The 21,795-nt window shown below is 43.0% G+C and overlaps 1 protein-coding gene across 1 annotated transcript in view; it reads left to right on the top strand.

Annotated features, from left to right (window-relative positions):
• The window catches only part of CDCA8 (cell division cycle associated 8), a gene marked incomplete in the record, with an annotated part of 717,361 nt that overhangs the window by 352,491 nt on the left and 343,075 nt on the right, over positions 1-21,795 (top strand). Inside the window, 1 exon segment of the mRNA XM_044083643.1 lies at positions 7,267-7,362. Coding sequence (XP_043939578.1) covers positions 7,267-7,362 — 96 coding nt within the window.

Below are 21,795 nucleotides of genomic sequence, written 5' to 3'. Positions count from 1 at the left end.
TGGAATTCATAAATTCCATTGCCTTGGATCAACTTATCCACACCCCCACCAGGGGCAGCAGTATCCTAGACCTGGTCATTACCAACATGGGCGACCAGTGTTCCAGACGAGAGGGTCAATTCCTCGTTGGTCAGATCCGACCACAAGCTAATCACCCTAGACTTCCACATCCTGCCCCCACCCCCATTAGGGAAACCACTGAAAAAAAATTTCTCCAAAGCCAACTTCACGCTTCTTAAGACTGCAGTGGCAAACTTCACAACACCCATGCAGGCGGGCAATAAAGGTACGACTGCTGAATCCTACACAAATGCACTTTATAAGCACTTACACGAGTGCATGGATTGTGCTATCCCCAACAGAACCACAATGCTATCCTCCAAAAAAAGGCTAACACAGAAGGTCTTTGGCTAACTAAGTTCGCAGATGACTGTAAATTAGGAGCCATAATCGAAACACCTAACTATGTGGACTTCCTACAACAGGGCCTCACGGAGACAGATGCCTGGTGTCAAAGCCATGGCCTCAAGCTCAATGCCAAAAAGTGCATTGTCACCCCCTTTGGTAAAAGTAGTCTACTTAACACCGAAAGTGTGATAAGAGACCTTGGGACACAGGTAGACAGTAGTCTCTCGTTTGATGATCACATCGCCACAGTAGTCAGGAAATCCTTCTACATGGCACACCACATCACAAAAGGTTTCTCATCCAGGAAAAATGAGGTCATTGTTCCCCTCTAGATCACTCATTAGACCCATTATTGAAGTACAACGCCCCTTTTGGTATGTACTTCACAAGACATCTACAACAACTGGAAAGGCCGCAGAAATACCTCACAGAAAGGATTACCAGCCTCAAACAGATGCCCTACGCAGACCATCTCAGAAAACTCCAGTTTTACTCAGTCACATATCGCCTACTCAGAGGCTATCTCTGCTTACTATACAAAGCTTTGTCAAACCCAGAGCTGTTGGAGATGCTCCACTTAAAAGAAATCCCAGTTCCTCCGAGCTACACGCTCTAGGGGCCTAAACCGTGTCACTACAATAAACAGAACATGCTGGAGGGATAGATTCCTGTCCCAGAGACTTCCCATACTCTGGAACAAACTACCTATCTATATCAAGCAAAGCTCCTCATTAGCACTCTTCAAGAAAAATCTTGATGACTGGATGGGAAATGGGAAATTCACCCCGGGGATCACCTCTGTGGCTCTGCTCGACAGGGGCACAGGAAAATAATTTTCTTAGGTGGCAAAAACTGGGGTACCTTTTTGGCTAGGCTTATATAAGCCCTAGGGCCAATAGACTAGTACCTATCTATGAACCTATAGATATATAAAATGTGTGTATTTTTTATATAATTATTAAATCTGCTCAAAGTAACTTGTAATATATCTGTAGCTACACGTTTGAGCTATTCATTACCTGTGCCCACTGGTCCTGTTGTACTGTCTGACTCATTTTGTTTCACTTGTATTTGTTTTAGGCCTCAGACATACAGTGGTTGACTGCAGGGTTTGTCAAGGTTTTATTCTTAAAACCTTAAGAAGTGTAAGCAGCATTTCTTGCAAAACAACTCTGACCCAAAGAAACTTGAGGCTCAAACCTAGTCTGCCATGGCAACCTTGTTTGTTCTTGGTTTCCAACCCCTCCCCACCCTTCCCCAAGAAAGAAGCAATCAGACACAGTAGTCAAGACTCTAGCATCTTTTCTGTCATGGTTTGTGGATGTAGGCCCCAATAAAGTGCTTTCCCAGCCTCTCTCACCATACATTTCAGACTTCTGAGGCCTCTGAAGCCTCTCTGTAGGTCATATTGCCAAGAGCATGTCCCACTTAGCTGGCAATGATGGTCAGGCTGCCAGAATAGATGTGCCATCGCAGATGCCCATTGTAGAATCTCATGTCATCTGTGAAGTAGAAGACTGGCAACATAATGCCATAGTAAGGGTGGACATGTAAGGAGATGAAGTGAAAGTCCAAGAAGCCTGCCCACAGTCCCAGACTTGCAAGGCAGGTATTTAAGCTAAAGGGACACTGAAGGTGACATATGTATACCTTGGTCGAGGCTGCTAGGCATATGGTGGGTCCTTTTCACCCTCACTTTTTCTAGGCTATCAACAGATAATGGCACAGTTTCTTTCAGGCCTTACAGAACCTTCAGTCAAATTCTGGTTATTGTCATTATGAAGTTTCATCTGGTAAAGTCAAGATCAAGGCCTCTCCTGTTAGGTAGATGACTCTTCTTATTTTGGTGAGGAGTAATTGGACTGCTTTTTTTCCAAATGTCCTCCCCTTTAGTATATGCTAGTGACAACACAGAAAGCACCATTTGTTCTGCCCTGTCTTCAGAGGAAATAGAATTTGGAGCCCGTTTTGTAGAATTAATGCGAACTTCAAATAGGAAACTAAGGAGGCATCAGATGCCCTGAAAGGTACTTTGACATGTTGCATCTGGATGTCCGTAAACGTCTGTGTTTCTCAGGACACCTGCGCATGCATTTATGGCATCCTTCAAGAAACCAAGCTTGACAGGTTCTGTACAATCAGGGAGTCTGATAAATTCTTTTCAAAGAACCCTATGATGAAGCTAGCAGGATATCTTTGAATGCAGGCAAGGAGTCCTTGTAGGTTTCTGACCCCAGTAGTCTCCCAAATGACAGGGAAAGTAGAGTGTTGGACTAGTTTGAGAAGTCTTGTCTATACAGCTACCACTTTTGCCTTCAGGTGCATAAATTGAGACACGCAGTCAATTTGCTCTCCTAGACAACATGATGAAGCCCATGGCGATGTGTGATGTGCACAGGGCAGAGCTGATGGTGCTTATCCAGACTGTGTCAAGTTGCAAACCAGTGCAAGTGTGCTTATAATATTGTAGCTGTAGCATCCAGGGTGGAGGCAACAAGGTCAGTCATAAGGTGATGTGTCTGGTTGATGCTTTAAACATTGTCAAGGAGTGTAAAAATTTAGCTCCTTAATGCCCTACTGGAGAAGGAGATGCTCTTTGGGATCCCCAGTGCTGAATATTTTAGGAAAATTGAGGACAAGAGCGAGATTAGGAAAATTGAGGAAAGCGCAAGATTATGCAAAGTGTTGTAGCTTTTTCACTTCCCCGTGGTATGGTATGTCAGGGACTGTCCATCTAAGCTCATTCTTTACTATAGCAAACAGGCAAAAGAAGAGAGAGTTTAAGAAAACAAAATTGTAAGGAGACCACAAATGAATGCTTGTAGAGCTACAGTGGTCTCCCACTAGTGGGGAGGAACTGTGACTACATGAGTTGTCCTTTTTCAAACCTAACCACATCATCACCCTCCCTCTCATCTAAAGAAAGCAAGAGGAGTCAACTATTGCCTAATAAATGTGGAAGAGAATACAAAGGACAAATGGATGCTACAAATAACAGTTCATTGAAGAACCAAAGACATTCATGTTTAAGTGTTGTAGTAATGATTTAGACTTGGGATTTCATGTTATGGAAGCCCTTAACGAGCTTCATTGCCAGATATTTTATTCCCTCCTCCAAGTGTTGCGAATTCCCTCTTTTCAAACGCCAACATACAAGTGTAGTCTATCAGCACCATTTACACACTACTTTTTTTGCTGTTGGACCCTTATATGGCCTTTGCAGTCTCTGCCAGTAGCTCTGACTCCAGAGGAAAAAAAACTGCTAAAGCTAAATTTCAAGATGAGGACCAATTTTTCCTGAATTATTGCTAGTATTAAAGTTGGACATCAGTGGCTAAATCAATCCCTCATCGGGATTTCTGCAGTCTTCCTTTTGTCTGGGCCCTGAACATGATGTGCCCAACTATCCCCAGTGCGTGTATTTTAATTTGCAAACCATTAAATGGAGACAAGAATTGTCTGAAACGCTCAGTGTCAGGTGTTTATATGCACTATGGCTTCTACTGGTTGTGCCGAGTCAGTTTCTTTGAAAGAAAGAGTGCCCTAAGTGAATCAAAGGTACTGGATGACAACCTATTGCTGTCAGATCGTTCACCCAGACTATTGATTGAGGAATGGGGAGAGACATGTTCACAGTCCCACCCGTGAGCAGCAGAGGCCTCTGGCAAGACCCTTTTGGAGTCCTCCACAGTATCAGTTTCCGCAGTGTGCTCACACACTGCAGAGCTTGGGGCATGAGATGGGTTGGTCATTGCTCGACAAACTCAGGCTTCTCTCTCCCATTCCAGAGCTACTAATGGAGAAGGTGGAATCACCCATGTCAGATAGGAATCCTCAGCAGACTGGGCGCAGGCTGCATTCTCCTGCCTGCGGCCTGGGTTGACAAAAACCAACATCACACTCAACACCAGACCCAAGGCCAAACAGAAAAATGCTGCTGCCAATTTGCCTTAGTGTAGGCCTTCTGGGTATCTGGTCTCTCTCACTTCAGGCGTGCCTGCATGACCTAGTGAGGTTAGCTGAGGATCAAATGGATTTTGAGATTCAAACTGCTGTGTCCTGGTCAAATCCTTTTTTCAGGAACTTCTCTTGGAGGAATCATTTCCACCCACGAGTTTTCCGATTCCTATGCCTAAAATGATCAATTTGCATATGTGGACCAGATATCTTCAGGGTTATATGCTGATACTGATTCTGGTGAAAACATTTCCTCAGCTTCACCTGCTGTGGAATTTTCTTTTGGAGAGACTCTCCACAGGATAGGGGAGTTCTTCAACTGTGAGTCTAAAGATTACCCACAATCTAAGAAAAGAGCAAGAGGATTTCTTATGCTTCCTGTGCATATACTTACTTATTTTATTTTATTTTACATTTGTTGACCGGGATAGTCCGGCTGGGTACATGCCCATTTTCAGTGGAGGCCCGGGGAGAAAAGCTCCAAAACGCAAATAGTAATGCCAGTTTAAGATACATGGGATTTTACACTTTAAATACAATATATACCTGTCTTTTACTCCAATTCTAATAGTTGTGGATGTCTTCATAGACTCTCCCTGCAGCCTGACTCCCAATCCCCTGCCCTCAGTAAACCAGACTATTTCTGTAGAGTCATGGATACACCCAAGCACCTGTTTTAGAATTCTATAGTGAATCCTTAGTTGGTTTCCTCAAGACCCAAGGGAGCCAAAGACAGCACCTCTAGAAACCCCTTACCTAATGAAAGACTGTAGAAGCCAAAATAAATTTGGCAAAAAGAAAGTTTATACATTGGCTTCCCTGGCCATGAGAGCTTTAAATTGCCATTTGCATGTGGTCAGATTCCAGGAAACCCTTCTGGCACAGATGAAGCTAAAACTGGTGGGGGATGGAAGATAGAACCTTCAAAAAGAATTGTTGGAACTCTTAACTCCTTAAGGTAAAACATTCTTTGCACGTTTGTGAGGTGCTCAAAGGCAGTTAATACAGCTTACCTCATCATGAGCTGAACAGACCTTTCTCTCTCCCAGGCCCCATTCAAGAGCCGATCACATTGATGCAGCAGTGTGGGTTTTTTTTCTCCTTAACCTGCAGTCACCTTCTTGACAACTACCAGTGTTGGTGATTCCTAATGTAAAAAGGAAGAGGTAAATGTCCTCCCCTAGAAGAACCTGAATGCTTGGACATGGTGGAGAGCAAACTGGATTATATGGACCAGATGTTGGCCCCCCCCCCCCCCCCCCCCCCCCAAAAAAAAAAAAAAAAAAAAAACACTCACACACACCCTGTGTATTGACCATGAAAGACCCCTTATACTCTGGCTTTTCTATCAGAGTGTTTCTCATGTTGAGACACCCTCAACTGAATAAATACTTTAAATGGGAAACTAAGGATTACTCTGATGCCTAAAAAGTTAGAGAACTTCTTGGCTTGCCAGGGTCAAAACCCTTAGGTGTTCCTCTGGTTATTGACACCTTGGAGGATAAAAAAGTCTTTTGGCTTTTCCCGGTTAAGGGTCGACACAGTGGGACTCCGGTCCACTAATGATTGGCAGTGGATTTCTACGGTGCCGAGTTGCCAGCCTGATGCCCAACCTTCAAAGAAGGCACACCCGTTCACGTACACACCTACCTGCATGTCTTTAAGTGTCACTCGACTGCAGGGAGGACATGCAGACTCCCCACAGAAGCCTACTACAAACCTCCACTTCTTTCCTTGAGATGGGGTCAGTACATAACTGAATAGCTGATTGCAGGATGGACTCTCTCTCCACACTTTTTTCAAGTATTACAATAATGCTATTACATCCTCTTCAGGGACTCCTGTGATCATGTCCTCTCAGGAGGCAGCCACATATCAGTTTGTAAACTCTGAGAATTTTTCTCAAGACTAATTACTACAACAGTAGCCAAAGACATCTGGAACTTTGATCTTGGGCCACTTGTGCAGTACAGTTGTGTTAGTAACTTAGCATAATAGTAGATGTTTGAGTATATTCCCTGTTTCAGTGCTATTTCACTTTCTCCATCCTGTCTTTTAAATCCTGTGGGCGTCCTTTGGTGAGAGTGGGTACCCCCTAGTCACCTTCCCTCTTTTCTTCCATTTTTGTTTCCCTGTCCAGGTGCTTTCCCTCCTCAGGATAGACTTAAATCTAGGGAGATGCAACTTGAGGGGGGGGGGTCTTTTTTGGACTGCTTCCCTGGAGGTCATCATGGAAAAGAAGCCAAAAATGGGATCCATCAAGAAGGATCTATGGATACATCAGCTGATACCGTAAGAAAGTCTCTGCTGTCTGCTGAAGGGTGTCTTTATTCTAAAATGTACCTAGGTGATTAAATATTACAGGGATAAAAAAAACTCGGGATAAAAATAACTCTGAAAAGATGGCAGAGTTGTTTTAGTTAACCCTTATGACCTGTCAAGAATGATTCTTCCTAATAGTCTAATGGATGGCTAATGTGCACTGGAACTTTCAGTTTTTGATGGCAAGTCCTTAAATTTGAATTCAAGACCTTAAGTTTTAAACTTCCAAAACTGATGTTTTTGAATACATTTTCAGTGATCACCCTTCCTCTACTTCACTTCTATGTATAATCTGCTTTTCAAATTTAGGTACCCTTTTTCTTTCATTCATGCTCTTCATTTTTGTCTCTCCTGTTTTTTGCCTTCCTACAGGGAACATTGTTATGAATGTAGATTTTCTTTGCAGGTGTGGTATTAAGACAATATGGCCTCAGTCACAGTATGGTATCTGAATTTGTTTAAATATTCTCTCTTCACTTGCCATTTGTGGAATACTGATTCTGTTTATGTAAGAGTGTCTTTCTCTGATAAACTGTTAAGGCAAATGGTTTGTAACTGTATTTTGTTGCTCATCAACAGGCAGTCTCGAAAAGTTTTTACTCCTGCCTTTTCCAGGTCTTGTGATATCTCAGTTTGGGGACCTACACCACTCATAACTCCAAAGTTTGATCCAAGGTAATTACAATTGCTGCTTTTCTGGATGAGTTCCTGTTTTCTTAATGCTATTGAGATGTGGAAATTCTGAAATTATCAATGGTTACTTTTGTCTAGAGTTGATGCTTGCAAAAAGATCCTTCTGCTTAAAACAAATCCTAGCTGTCTCGTATTATGCTCTTGATCTTGCACCCTAGTATACATTTATTGTGGTTTTGCAAGAAGTATAAATTCAAAGAGCATATTTGTATAGTTGCATTCTGCTATAATCTGTTATTTTCTCAGTTGGTTTTGGATTGTGCATACTTGTCAACAAATTGCCTGGGTCTATTAAATTAACCCCTTTTGCTAATTTGTTTTTAGATTTTCATTACTGCTAAAGCACTATTTTTCCCCCAGGGGAAATGTCACCAGAAGGCATATGCCATTCATAACACCTGATCAGACATCTCTAACTAGTGATATTTTTGTTAAATTGATGCACTTCATAAATACCTCCTTCGTGGTGTAAAAGAAATTAATTGATAAATGTGATTTTTGATGATGCTTTCGCAATCATCATTGCTCTCGGTAATGACATAATATGGAGGGTCTGGTCCACTCTATCAGAGAAATATGAGAAGCAGCCTTTAAAGTGAATAACTGTGTTAGCAGTGACACTGGGAGGGAGGCAACAGTGGAGACGTATAAGCTTGGAAGAATAGACTAGTCTCCTGTGTAGGATAATCAGGAGGAATATAGAAAGGGAAGAAGTGGCCGATGCTGAAAAACTAAAGGCATAATGTTAGCAAATTAAGGTTAGAGAACTGAGGGAAGCTGTCATAAATTCAAGTGTACATTAAAGTACTATGGGATTATCTACTAAGACCTATCCTGTTTTTATATTTTGTAATGCACAATTTCCATAAAAGGAAAATAGAAACCAAGGCATACCTTTCTTTACTTGCATCACCAAAAGCATTATTTGCAAATAGAAGATCTGTCTTCATTGAGACCTGATAAAAGTTAACGTGATAGGCAGATATGGCAACTAGATAGTGTTAAAGGTGAAACACTTGGGAAGATCTAGGCATCTTATCAAAGAGCTGATCTAGAGAAGAAAAAAGATCTGAATGTTTGCCATACTGAAATGGAATGCACACTCTTTAATGTAGTTAACCTTCAAAAGAGTTTTTTCTCTGTGTGTAATACAATCATCCTTAGCACCCTGAAACTTTTTTATTATCTTTCTTTTTCCCCATTTCCATTTGTCAGCCTGCCACAGATCCCAAAGGTCCCACCAGTTTGTGTTTAAAACTCCGTAATACAATGTTTTCTTTTCCATACTCCTCAATGAACCGGTATGCAGGATCCATATGAATTTGAGGCTAGCAACTCTCACTTTTGGCTGCAAAGCTCTCTGCCCCTCACATAATGTGCTGCTACATTAACCAACCAGGACTGAAGCACTAAAGGCAGAGGAGTGTCCATATTCACCAAGGATATTCACACCTCCAGGCTAGTTGCTCAACACAATGCATCTGAAATTCTACAGGTGCAACTAACACTAGGTAAGACTGCAATCCAAATTGTAGCTTGCTACATATCCCCCGCCATGCCCCAAGAATCTCACTACACCTTTCTAAACATACTAGAAAATGTTAAGATACAAGCAAACACCCTAATACTGGATGATTTCAACTATCCTGACCTTAATAGGGAAAACTACTCGGGTACCTACACCTTTGCCCAACGGTTCTTGGAATTCATAAATTCCAACGCCGTGGACCAACTAATCCATAGTCCCACCGGGGCTCAAACATCCTAGACCTGGTCATTACCAACATGGGAGATTGATGCTCCACACCAGTGGGTCACCCCCTCGTTGGTCAGGTCTGACCATAAGCTAATCACCCTTGACGTCCACATCCCACCCCCACCCCCCAGTAGGGAAACCTCCATAAAAAACTTCTCCAAAGGCAATTTCATTCTACTCAAGTCAGAAGTGACAAACTTCATGACACCCATGCAGATGGGAACTGGAAGTTCGACTGCTGAATCCTACACTAAGGCAGTATACGAATACATCAAATCGTGCATGAATCATGCCATTCCAAACAGAACCAAGACGGTCTCCTCCAAAAAAAGGAAGCCAATCTGGTGGTCCCCTGCCATAAACAAACTATACAACAGAGGGAAGAAACTGTTGCAGAAAAGAGGAAAATCCCAGGATGCAAAAAACTTCCTTACCAGCCTCAGTAAGAAACTGAGAGCCCTCATAAAATCCTCCAAAGCTAGTTACGAAAATAAAATTGCCAAAGATTCAAAGGATAACCACAAGGCATTCTATAGTTATGTCAAGAATCTAAATGGCAATGATCAGATCTGCTGAGCTACAACAGAATGGCATTATATCTCACTCCTTAAAAGACCCATCTCAATACCAAAAGATTGCCAAATTCCGGTAACAGCCACACAGGTAAAAAAATACTCTCCAAAGCTAAGAATACAGCATCCATGGGACCAGATGATATCCTGGGCTGTGTACTACATGAACTACAAAATTAACTGGCACCTCACCTAAGTTTCAGGTTTAATCATCACCTCAGGCTTTGTGCCCAATGAGTGTCACACAGCTACAGTTATCCCACACCACAAAGAGGGATCCACCAAGGATCCCGGGAACTATCGTCCCATCAGTCTAACGAGCCTGATCTGCAAAGCCATGGAACACATTATCATGGAACTTACAGACATTGGCAACCTTCAAACACTGGACCCCACCCAGTTTGGTTTTGTGAAGGGCCAATCTTGTCTCCTCATCCTGATTGACTTTGAATCAGTCTCCAGACCCATGGATGAGGGTAAGGAAATTCACACAGCCTATCTGGACCTCGCCAAGGCCTTCGACACCATCCCCCAATCTGGAATCCTAGATAAACTTACTAAGCTGGGCATTAATCCCTACGTCACTCGATGGGTTGCTAACTGGCTTACTGAAGGAACCCACACTGTAAAATTAGCCGGCTCAAACTCCAGCTCCAGACAAGTGACAAGCCAAGTACCTCAGGGTTCAGTCCTGGGACCGCTCTTGTTTGGCATCTACTTCTCTGAAGTACAGGCCAGCACTAAGGGACTCTGGCTAACAAAATTCGCAGATGACTGAAAACTGGGAGCCATTATTGAATCCCCCAAATGATGTGGATATTCTACAAAAGGGCCTTACAGAAATAGATGCTTGGTGCCAGAGCCCTGGGCTCAAGCTTAATGCCAAGAAATGTATAGATGTTCTTCGTGTTACACTGTTGCAGTCATTACATTTGCGTAATCTGCTGGCAGGTTGCCCTCAGTCGGCCTGAATAACAAAGTCTTGGGTCCTGCGTCGGTTGCCGTCTCCTCTTCCATGATGTCAGGGGGTATAAAACATGCAGCCAATGCCGTTTTAACCATTCTTTCTTGCCGCGCGGTGCCCGAAGCAGAAGCAGTTCGCAAGTGCCGGTCGGCCGACTCCTGAAAGTTTCGTTTTCGAGTTTCAGAACCAAAGTCTTCAAACTAAAGCTAAGTACCCCGTTGGGGAAACTTTTTCTTCCTCCTTACCGATGTCAGTAAAAGTTGATAATTGCATTACTTGTGGGAAGCAAATACCTCATAAGGATTTTAATTTGTACTGTATTCCTTGCCTAGGCCCTCATCACAACGTGCCTTGCTGTCGGGTTTGTGCTAAATGTAACCAACACACTATTAAGCGTCGGTATATTTTTGCTTCTAAATATTTTGGTTCAAGATTTAACTACCCTGAAATGTCGTCGGTTAGCAATCAGACTACCGGAGTTCACAAAAAACGCAGGGAAAAAGACAGAGACAGACCGTCAAGGTCCAAAACCAACGAAGCTTCTCCTAAGCCAGTTGCCGGGACTCAGTGAGGTGCTTTCGCAGGCCATGATACCCGCTACTTGAGTCTCAGGCCTCTACCGAGACCCATTTGGAGTCCGGTATGCCTCGAGATTCTGCAAGTATTGAACCCGCAGATGTCTCTCCCTTGGATGGGTCCGGAGCCGCTGAGCAGGCACCGGCTTCTGAGGGTGTTTTCAGGCCTCAACATTTGTATATTAAACTGACGCCATCATCAAAAACAAGGCCAAAACCAACTTCTATGTCTAAAAAAATGACGCATAAGCCATGTCCTCAAGCCCCTATGCCTAAAAAACAAGTGATCAAAATGGCTGAGGATTTAATTACCTTGATCAGGAATTTTCTATTCCGTCTTATGAGGACTCTGATGCAGAGGAATCCATCCCTTCTGCTTTTCCTCTTGAGGATTACTCTTTTGGAGAGACTTTGCATACTTTAAGGGAACATTTTCACTGGGAGAGTCAGGACTTCTCAGAATCAAAAAAGAGGCTTAGGGATTTTCTTCTTCTTCCTCAGCATATGCCTTTGGCAATACCTCCTGTATTTAGATATTGTTGATGTGTTCTCGGAATTGAGCATGGCTCCTGATTCCCTGCCTCCGGCTCCTAGTAAGCCAGACAGGGTTCCTGACTCCCACAAATTTCTTTTCAAAAATCCTGCTGCTGATCCTGAGACTATTTCTCAGGGTCCCAAGGGTGTTAAGGCTTCTACAGCCAAAAATCCTACCCCTTCTGATAGAGATTCCAGGGCGCTGGATAGATGGGGAAAGAAGGTTTATACGTCTGCATCCTTGGCAGTCAGGGCTTTAAACTGCCAGTTTCATATGCTTAAGTATCAACAACATGTTATGGGCTTACTGAAACAGAAAATTATGTTGATTTCTGATCGTGTGGAAAATAGTTACAGGCTTTATTGCATTCACCAGAACATGTTGGAAAGCATACTTTGCAATGTGGTTTTGATTCTTTGGAGGCCTCTTGCAGGGCCGCCGTAACTGGATCTGTGATAAGAAGGCATGCCTGGCTCAAGGAGCAAAATCTATCATGTTAAAGCTAAATTGTTGGATGCCCCATTACAGCATGACAGTCTGTTTTGGTAATAAGGCAGAAGATGTTTTAAAGAAAATGGAAGACAAAGCTAAATCTATGCAAACTGTAAAAGATTTCTTGCAAGTGCAGCCACCCAGGTTCAGTAGGCACTGGCCTACTAAGAATTGGTCCTTTCCTGTGTCCAACAGAGCCACTCAGGGCAAACCCAGGTGCTCCAAAGGCTCCAGATTTCAATCACGGGGATCTTACAGGTCAAAGCAATGGGGTGCCTCCACCTCCAAATCTGGAGGTTAACAAAGCACAACCCTACAGTAAGCAGTCTCAATGACTTTCCTCTGTTATCTCCAAACACTTATCTTTTGGCAGCCCCCTTGGGGGAAAATTAGCACTTCATGCTCAAAATTGACATTTAATTACGCAGGACAAGTGGGTATTAAACATAGTATCCCATGGGTACAGATTTCATTTCCACACGTTGCCAATTCCAAATGTATGGCCAGATCTGCCACCAAACCAGTGGGCAGAGGCCCAGAAACAAGTCATGTCCCTCATGGATATGGGGGCTATTCAACCAGTACCAGAAAAGGAAAAAGGACAAGAATTTTATTCAAGACTTTTCCTGGTACCCAGAAAAGACAAATCATGGCGTCCAGTTCTGGACTTATCGATTCTAAACACATTCCTGGACATTCCAAAATTCAAAATGCTGACTTTACAACAGCTACTTCCTATGCCAGGCAATAATGCCTGATTGGTCATCTAGACTTAAAAGAGGCATAACTGCATATCCCAATAAGGGAATCTTGCAGAAGATACCTCTGCTTCAAAGCAGGCTTTTTGCATTACCAGTTCTCTGCACTGCTCCTTGGCTTATCTACTGCACCCGTGGTCTTTACAAAGTGTCTGGTACCAGTAATTGCATTTTGCAGGCAAAGAAACATTCAGATTTATCCTTATCTGGATGATTGTCTCATTCAGGCAGAGGACAAGGACACTCTTCTTCAGCATCTGGCATTTGTAACGAGGCTTCTAGCATGCCTAGGGTACACCATAAACGAAAAGAAATCACAACTGGTACCCTCTCAAATAATTACATTCTTGGGTGCAAGCTTGAATACAACTGCCCAGATGGCTTGCCTCACGCCAGACAAACAAATTCAATTGCCGACATACTTCAAACAAATGGCAACAAAAACCCAGCTATCTGCAAGACAAATTCTGCAGGCTTTTGGGGTTCATGGCATCCTGCATTCTACTAATTCCATATGCAAGACTGCATATGAGGAAACTTCAATGGTATCTAAAAAGCTTATGGAGTCAACATTGTCACAGCCTGGAAACAATGATTCCTCTCATTCCCTGCCTGCAACAGGAGTTTCTTTGGTGGGCAGAGACATGTCACCAAAACAAGGGACTGTCATTTATTCTACCCCCTGCCACCCAAACCCTAACTATAGACGCATCAGACTATGCTTGGGGGGGGGGGGCCCACCTGGCAGGGAGATGCATTCAAGGCAAATGGAGCCCAAACCAAATGCATCTGCATATCAACCAGAAAGAAATGCTAGCTGTTCAGAATGCTGTGACAGCCTTCAAGGACTTCCTTCATCCAGGACAACTACTGATGAAGACGGACAACACTACAGTTATGTGATGCATAAACAAGCAGGGGGGTACCCACTCCTACCCCCTTTGCAGACTAGCCATGGCCGTGTGGAACACAGCCTTGACTTGACAAATACATCTTCAAGCATGGGGGAGCCCTGACATCGTTTTAGGGAGAGGCAAATAGATCCATCAGTTTGACAAATTCTGCACAAGAACTCATTACAAAAAAGCATGGAAAGTGGATGCTCTATCCTTCAACTGGAAAAACCTGTCAATCTATGCCTTTCCCCCTCTGCCTCTACTCTCCAAGGTCTTACTAAAAGTCAGATGGGGAAAAAACAAAAATGATTCTAATTGCTCTGGACTGACCTAGTCAGCACTGGTACCTGCTTCTAAGGAATATGTCCTACCTTTCTCCGTGGTACTTGCCTCAAACACCTCACCTATTGTCTCAGCAGAACTATCAAATTCTGCACACTCCGCTCCAAACTCTGAATCTTGCAGCATGGCTAATCAACTAATTTCACCAACCACATCTCTCAGTAAATCGGTGATGGATGTCATTTTGGAGGCCAGTAGGCTTAGTACTAGAAAATCTTATGCTGATAAATGGAAGAGATTCTGTGCTTGGAACCAAGCACAAGGAATAGACACAGCAAAGCCCAGTATTCCTCAGATTTTGCAATACTTAGCTGAGATGCTTCACAAGGGCCTATCTTTTTCTTCAATAAAAATCCATGCCTCTGCCATCTCTGCTCATTACAACGCACAGAGCCTCCCCTCTTTTCTCATCCCCTGCTAAAACAGTACTTCAGAGGGGCCAAACATTTAAGGCCTCCCAGGAGTGCTCCAACTCCTGCATGGGAACCTCAATTTTGTGCTGGAAAAACTCACCCTATCTCCTTTTGAATCAGCAGCTACTGCAGATATAAAATATCTTTATTGGAAGACCGCCTTTCTTTTGGCAGTCACTTCAGCTAGAAGGGTTTCAGAACTACAGGCTCTCATGGCAGTGGAGCCTTTCATTATTTTTTACCCAGATAGGGTGGCCCTCAGGACCAATCCTTCTTTTATGCCTAAGGTGGTATCCAGCGTGGTTCTAACCAGACCATTCACCTGCCAACTTTCTTCCTAAATCCGCAGAACAAGGGGGAGCGGATTCTGCATTCATTGGCTCTACACAGACAGCTAAGGTTCTACTTAAACAGGACAAAATCCTCTAAGAAAGTCTGAGCAACTACTGGTGGCATTTGCTGCAGGATCAGAGGAGAAGGCTATATCAAAGCAGACAATTTCTAAATGGATAAGCCATTGCATTCGTTTCTGCTACTTGCACCATGGTAAACCTGTGCCCAAGGGGATCAGATCCCATTCCACCAGGGCTGACTCTATTTCAGCAGCTTTTCTCAGAGGGGTCCCTATCAGAGACACTCTAGAAGCTGCTACTTGGAGCTCAGTTCATACATTCACAAAGCATTACCATTTACCTCTCTCTTCTAAATCCAAGGCAAGCTTTGCCACTGCAGTCCTGCTGGGCCTTATAGGTGCTCCTAATGCTGTTTAGTTCCATCCTCCCATCCATAGCTTTGGGATTCTACCCAAATGTAATGACTGCAACAGTGAAACACGAAGAACATAGTACAGTTGTGCACACTTACCATAAATGTAGATGTTCGAGTGTATTCACTGTTTCAGTCTGGATTACCCACCCGCCAGCCCCCTTTCTATCACTATACTCAAAAGCCTTTGTGGTGTATTTGCTTTTAGTTGAAGGTAAATTTTATGTTTTCTAAAGTGCATTTATATATTTATAGTTTTTTTTAATATACATATATATATATATATATATATATATATATATATATATATATACATACATACATACATACATACACACACACACACACACACACACACACACACATATATAATTTTTTTTTTTTTTTTTTTTTTTTTTTTTTTTTGCTCCCCATTTGGGGGGTACTTGACATCTGGGGCAAGAAAAACTGATTAAAATGGCGTCTGCTGCATGTTTTATACCCCTGATGACCTGATGTCATAGAAGAGGAGACAGCAACTGATGCAGGACCCAAGACTTTGTTATTCAGGCCGACTGAGGGCAACCTGCCAGCAGATTACCCAAATGTAATGACTGCAGCAGTGAATACACTCTGACATCTACATTTATGGTAAGTGTACACAACTGTACTTTATCCCCTTTGGGAAAAAACATGTACCCATGAATTTACCACATAGGTGGCAGTACACTAAACACCAAAAGTGTGATGAGAGACTTGGGGACACAGGTGGACAGTGGTCTCGCCTTCGATAACCACATTGCCACAGCAGTCAAGAAATCCTATGTGGCACACCTCATCACTAAGGGCTTTTCATCCCGAGAAAAGGAGGTCATTGTCCCACTGTACTCATCCCTCATTATACCCATTATAGAGTACAGCGCCCCGTTTGATATGTACCTTACACGATATCTACAACAACTGGAAAGGCCACCGAAATACCTCACTAAAAGAATCACAGGCCTAAAGCACATGCCCTATGCTGACCATTAAAAAAAAAAAAAACTCCAGCTATTCTCTGTCGCATATCGCGTACTCTGAGGCGATCTCTGCTTAACATACAAGGCCATGTCAAACCCAGTGCTGTTGGGCATGCTACACTTAAAGAAATCCCAATCCCTCAGAGCCACACGCTCCAGGGATCTAGACCTGTTCATCACAATGAACAAAACATGCTAGCGGGATAGGTTCCTGACCTAGAGACTCCCCATACTCGGGAATAGACTGCCCATACATGCCAAGCTGAGCGCCTTTTTGTCCCTCTTCAAAAGGAATCTTGATGATTGGATTGGATGATTGGATTGGAGATGTGATTCCAGTCAGTCACCCTGCCAGACAGGGGACCAGGGAAGTAAATATTCTGTGAAGAAATTGCCAGGGAATTGTTATGGCTAGGCTTGTATATGGCCTAGGGCCGATAGCCTAGTACCAACCTATGAACAGCCCTCAGATCTCCTTTGAAATTACCTCTTAGGTGCCTGCTGCTGAGATCCAGTTTGGAGACTGGTAAAGCTCCCTGGGGCTTTTGCAGGCTGCATGTAACTCTGATGAACGGAGTCTTATCACAAAGGGCTCTCACAGAATTCCTCAGGTCCTTGTACAGGAAGAAGTTTCCAGTATGCTAGTAGCAATAAAACAAGGCTTGAAACCTCAGACTGTTACAGGTGGACGTCACTCCCAAAAGAAAAAAAAAAATAAAAGCATGTGATGTCTTCTAGAGAAAAAGAATGGATTGACTTCCCTCAGGGCTTATTTAAAGCTATAATGACCCTGAAACCTCTTTCATTTATGATGCAGCCAATTCAAGCCACAAAAGCACTCTTTAGTCTCTTCCTCCACTAAAGAGAATCCACAGCCAGATTCTAATCATTCTCTAGATTACTTTTCACAATTTCACTGTCCTGAACATGTCTCTCATGAAGGGGGGGGGGGGGGCTCTCTCTCTTTTCTGATTCTCCCTTGGAAGAGGCTTCATTTTAGAACAACTGTTCAGAATATGATGAAACACTTGGAATGTCAAGACAAATCTCTTGAGGTACAAAAACGATTCTACAGCATTCTGAAGATGGGTACTCTGGCCACTTCACCAGTCCCCCCAATACTGGAGGCTTGTTAGGATACCTTTCACTCTACTTCCTTAACACCTGATTTTCAGCAACCTGCTCCTAAAAGACCAGACAAATTTTATAAGGTACCTGATGTTATATTAAAAAAAAAGGTGGCGCTCTGTGTGGCTGCGTCTGTGTCAGTTCATTTTAGAGATATGCATATTTTGTCTTTTGCACAGAAAATCTAAAAAAAAAAATCAGTTTCTGCACTTCCAGTTTAAGGTAGAATAACTTATAGTAGACAGAAGTTAGTAGAAATTAAACAATTGACATCTGCATGTTGCTGGTTGGATGCCTTGACGACTGCAGAATATCTGGGGGCTACTACTTGCACAGAGCTACAACAGCTGGGTATTTTAACTCCTCACACTCTAAAGTGCCTGAAACTGGTAGAACAGGTTTCTGGAATATGCAGGACAAAAAAAAAATGTCAGAGAGCAAGGAAGAGGTTGCAGAGCAGGTACTGCTGTAAAGTTAAAAGCAAAACCCTTACAGGCCTTTGCTGCCAACTATACTGCTAGCTAATGTGAGATCACTGGATAGCAAGATGGACTACTTGAGACTGGAACTCTCCGATAAGAACAAGGTGAGAAATACTGGTTTGTTTTTGATTGAGACGTGACTGATTGACAAGATAAATGATAGTGCAATAAACTTGAGAATTTTACGCTGTTTCATGCAGACAGAAAACATACACTGTGGAAAGACCAGAGGAGGTGGAGTCTGCATCTATATTAAAAGGTGGTGCAACAGCTGTGAAATCATACCATCACACTGCTATTAAATGTAGACCATTTTACTTGCCCAGGGAGCTGAATGTGGGTCAGTGTAACAGTGGTGTATATCCCACCTAGTGCTAATGCCACTGAAGCTCTAAATTAAAACTATGCAATCACATGGGTGAGCTGCAGAGCAAATATCATGACTGTACATGTGGCAGCTGGTGACTTTAATAAAGCAGATCTGAAAAGTACTTCTGCACTACCATCAGTATATGGAAGTTCCTACAAGGGGTGATGACATCCTAGACAAGTTGTACATAAACTTCTTAAAACATATAAGGTAGTGCAACTTCCACAAATAGGAAACTCTGGCCATTATGCCATCTTGATGCTGCCAGCTTACAAACCTGCACTGGTTAGAGAGAAACCCACAAAGAAACAAATCAGGGTATGGCCCGAGGGGGCTGTAGAGGCCCTCCAAGACTGCTGTGAAAGACCATACTGGGGTATGTTCAAGGAGGCAGCCACAGTTAATCAGCTTCTGAACATCGATGAATACACTAAGGTAGTGATGGCTTACATTTCAAACTGTGTTGATGGGATAACAAATACCAAGAGTATCACTATTAGAGCTAACCAGAAGTCATGGCTCACCCCTAAGGTATATGAATTTCTGAAGGAGAGAAACGCAGCTTACAAGGCTAAGGGCAAAGCAGCCCTATGTGTAGCAAGAGGTAATCTAAGAAGGGGTATAAAGGAGGCTGAGGGAGTATGGCAGAAAGGTACAGAGCCACTTTGAAAACATGAAGAATGCAAGGAGACTATGGCAAGGCATACAGGAGATCACTGACTACAAAATCAGGTCAGCACAGTGTGAGGACAACATTGAATTCCTGGACAATTTGAACATATTCTTTTGTAGATTTGAGGAAAGAAACAACAGGGTGGTACTAAAGCTTACCCACTGATGAGAACGATGGAATACTCAGCCTCAACACAGAGGAGGTAAGAAGAGAGCTAAGGAAAGTGAACCCCAGGAAGGCTGCTGGCCCAGACAACATACTGGGCAAGGTATTAAAAGGCTGTGCTGATCAACCATATGCACAATGCTGAAGGAAATATTTCACACCTGTCTTCCCATGGCAAAAGTACCCACATGTTACAAGGAAGTTAACATCCCAGTACCCAAGAAAACGACTCCATCCAGCTCTAACTACAGAAAAGTCGCTCTGACATCCCTTGTTATGAAATGTTTCTGAGCAGCTGATCAAAATCATCTTTCATCATGCCTACCTCCTGATTTTGACCCTCTGCAGTTTGTGTACAGAGCTAACTGGTTCATGGCTGATCCCATATCAGTAGCACTACACCTCTCCCTTGAGCATTTAGAAGGCAAAGACAATTATGTGAGGATGCTGTTCACAGACTTCAGCTCTGCATTTAATATGGTGGTACCAGTGCAGCTGATAGAAAAACTGGCGCATTTAGGAATCTGTAAGCATCTCTGTAACTGGATCCTGGACTTCCTTATTTAGACCACAAAGGGTGTGTTCGGGTAAGAATACATCAAAGTGCATCGGGTAAGAACACAACAAAGTGCATCAAAACTAATAACGGGGTTCCACAGGGATGTGTTCTCAGCCCACTGTTATTCACCATACTGACCCATGAATGCTATGCTAAGCACAAGTCCAGTCATATCAAATTTGCTGATGACACCACAGTTATGGGGCTCATTCCAAAGGAGGATGAAAGGGCGTAATGAGAGGAGGTGACATCTCTGATCAGTTGGTGCAAGGGGAGCAACCTTGACCCAAGATTATCATCGACCTCAGGAAAAGGAGAACAAACTACCCAGCGCTCAGGCTCAATGATGAGTGTGTGGAGAGGATTAAGAGTACAAAATTTCCTGGGTGTACACATCAGAGCATCTCTTGTGGTCAGGAAACACCAGCCAACTGGTCAAGAAAGCGCACAAACTCCACCACTTTTTAAGAAGGCTGAAAAATGCTAAGCTTCCTCTTCATTCTCTCCACCTTCTATAGAGGTGCAGTAGAGAACATTCTCACCTGCAACTTAAGTGTGGTTTGGAAGTTGCACAGTTAAAGAAAGGAAGGAGCTACAAAGAGTGGAGAGGGTTGCAGAGAAGGTAACCGGTTCCAGTCTTCCATCGATACATCTTTATTCTGCAAGAAGCATCCGAAAGGCCACCAAAATACAGAACACCACACATCCTGCGCATGTACTGTTTAAGCATCTGACATCGGGCAGGAGATGTCATAGTACCCGCTGCAGGACTACACGATTCAGTAACAGTTTCTACCCTACAGTGAGTAGACTTCTGAACTCTGGCACTAGTCCCAGGGGTCTGGACATACAAGTCAATTTTTATTTATTTGTGCAATATGTACCATATATTCCAAGTTAAGTGCAGTATTTATTATATCCATAGTCAGTATTTAACTCACTCAAGTGCAGTATTGGATAAATAACTTGGGCATTTCAAAAGTTTTGTTTTACTTTAACTAGGATAGTTTTAACTCTGGGAAGGGTATTCTTTTAATGTACGAGCGTTGGTGAATGTCTCTGCTGTTTCTTGCATGTATTGGGAGTAGTAATGTATTTGTTAGTTATGTTTTATTCCTTTACTTGTATGTGTTTCACTTTCTTTGTCATACCAAGAATTGAGCTGATGCACGTAGTTTAGGCTACACGAGTAGTTCTAAATGACAATAAAGTTTACTTGGACTTTGACTGTGAGTTTAAATAACTGTATAAAAATCCTGTGGCCGACCCTGATGCAGTTTCTCTTGTCTCTGATAAGCCATTCAAGCTGCTTCCTACTGTTAATGCCCTCCCCATAGACAAGGACAAGAGGGCCATGGGTAGGTGTGGTAAGAAGGTCTACACCTCTTCCACTTTAGCATTCAAAGCTATTAATCATCAAACACAAGTGACTAAATATCTGCTCTCTGCTACAATTTCTGCATAAAGTCATGACAGAACCTCAGACAGCAAACTCTAAACCGCAAATGCAGACCCTTCTGTCCCAAGCTACAGAAATAGCGTTCACCACACTATAACCGCATTTATTGCTGTGTTTGGCCATGTCCAATGCTGCTGCCACAGGCTCCGTGATCAGGCAGTATGCATGGCTATGAGTTCAGCCTATTCGTGAATACTCCACATCTAAAATTGTGGATTCCTCTTTGGACACTGAACGTTTGTTTGGACTTCAGGCTGCCACTCTTTTCAAAACAATGAAGGAACTAGGCAAGACTATGAAAGACTGTGGGCAGATTCTTCTCTACAGTCACTAGATATCATAGGAACTATCTGGCCAAATTCACTCCCTAGTAAGAGGGATCCTAGACACTTTCACAAGGATAGGAAAGCACCCAGGAAAAGATTTCCTGACAAACCACAGAGAGATTCCCCTTCAGGGAGGCCTCCCTTTAGAAACAAAACTTTGTGACCATCTCCCACTCCTCTACTCCCC

This window comes from Protopterus annectens, chromosome 1.part1 (assembly GCF_019279795.1).
Source record: "Protopterus annectens isolate FY-2018-M chromosome 1.part1, PAN1.0, whole genome shotgun sequence".
Lineage (NCBI taxonomy): Eukaryota > Metazoa > Chordata > Ceratodontiformes > Protopteridae > Protopterus > Protopterus annectens.
Note: the sequence above shows the minus strand (reverse complement) of the source record. Positions and strands in the feature narration are given on the sequence as shown.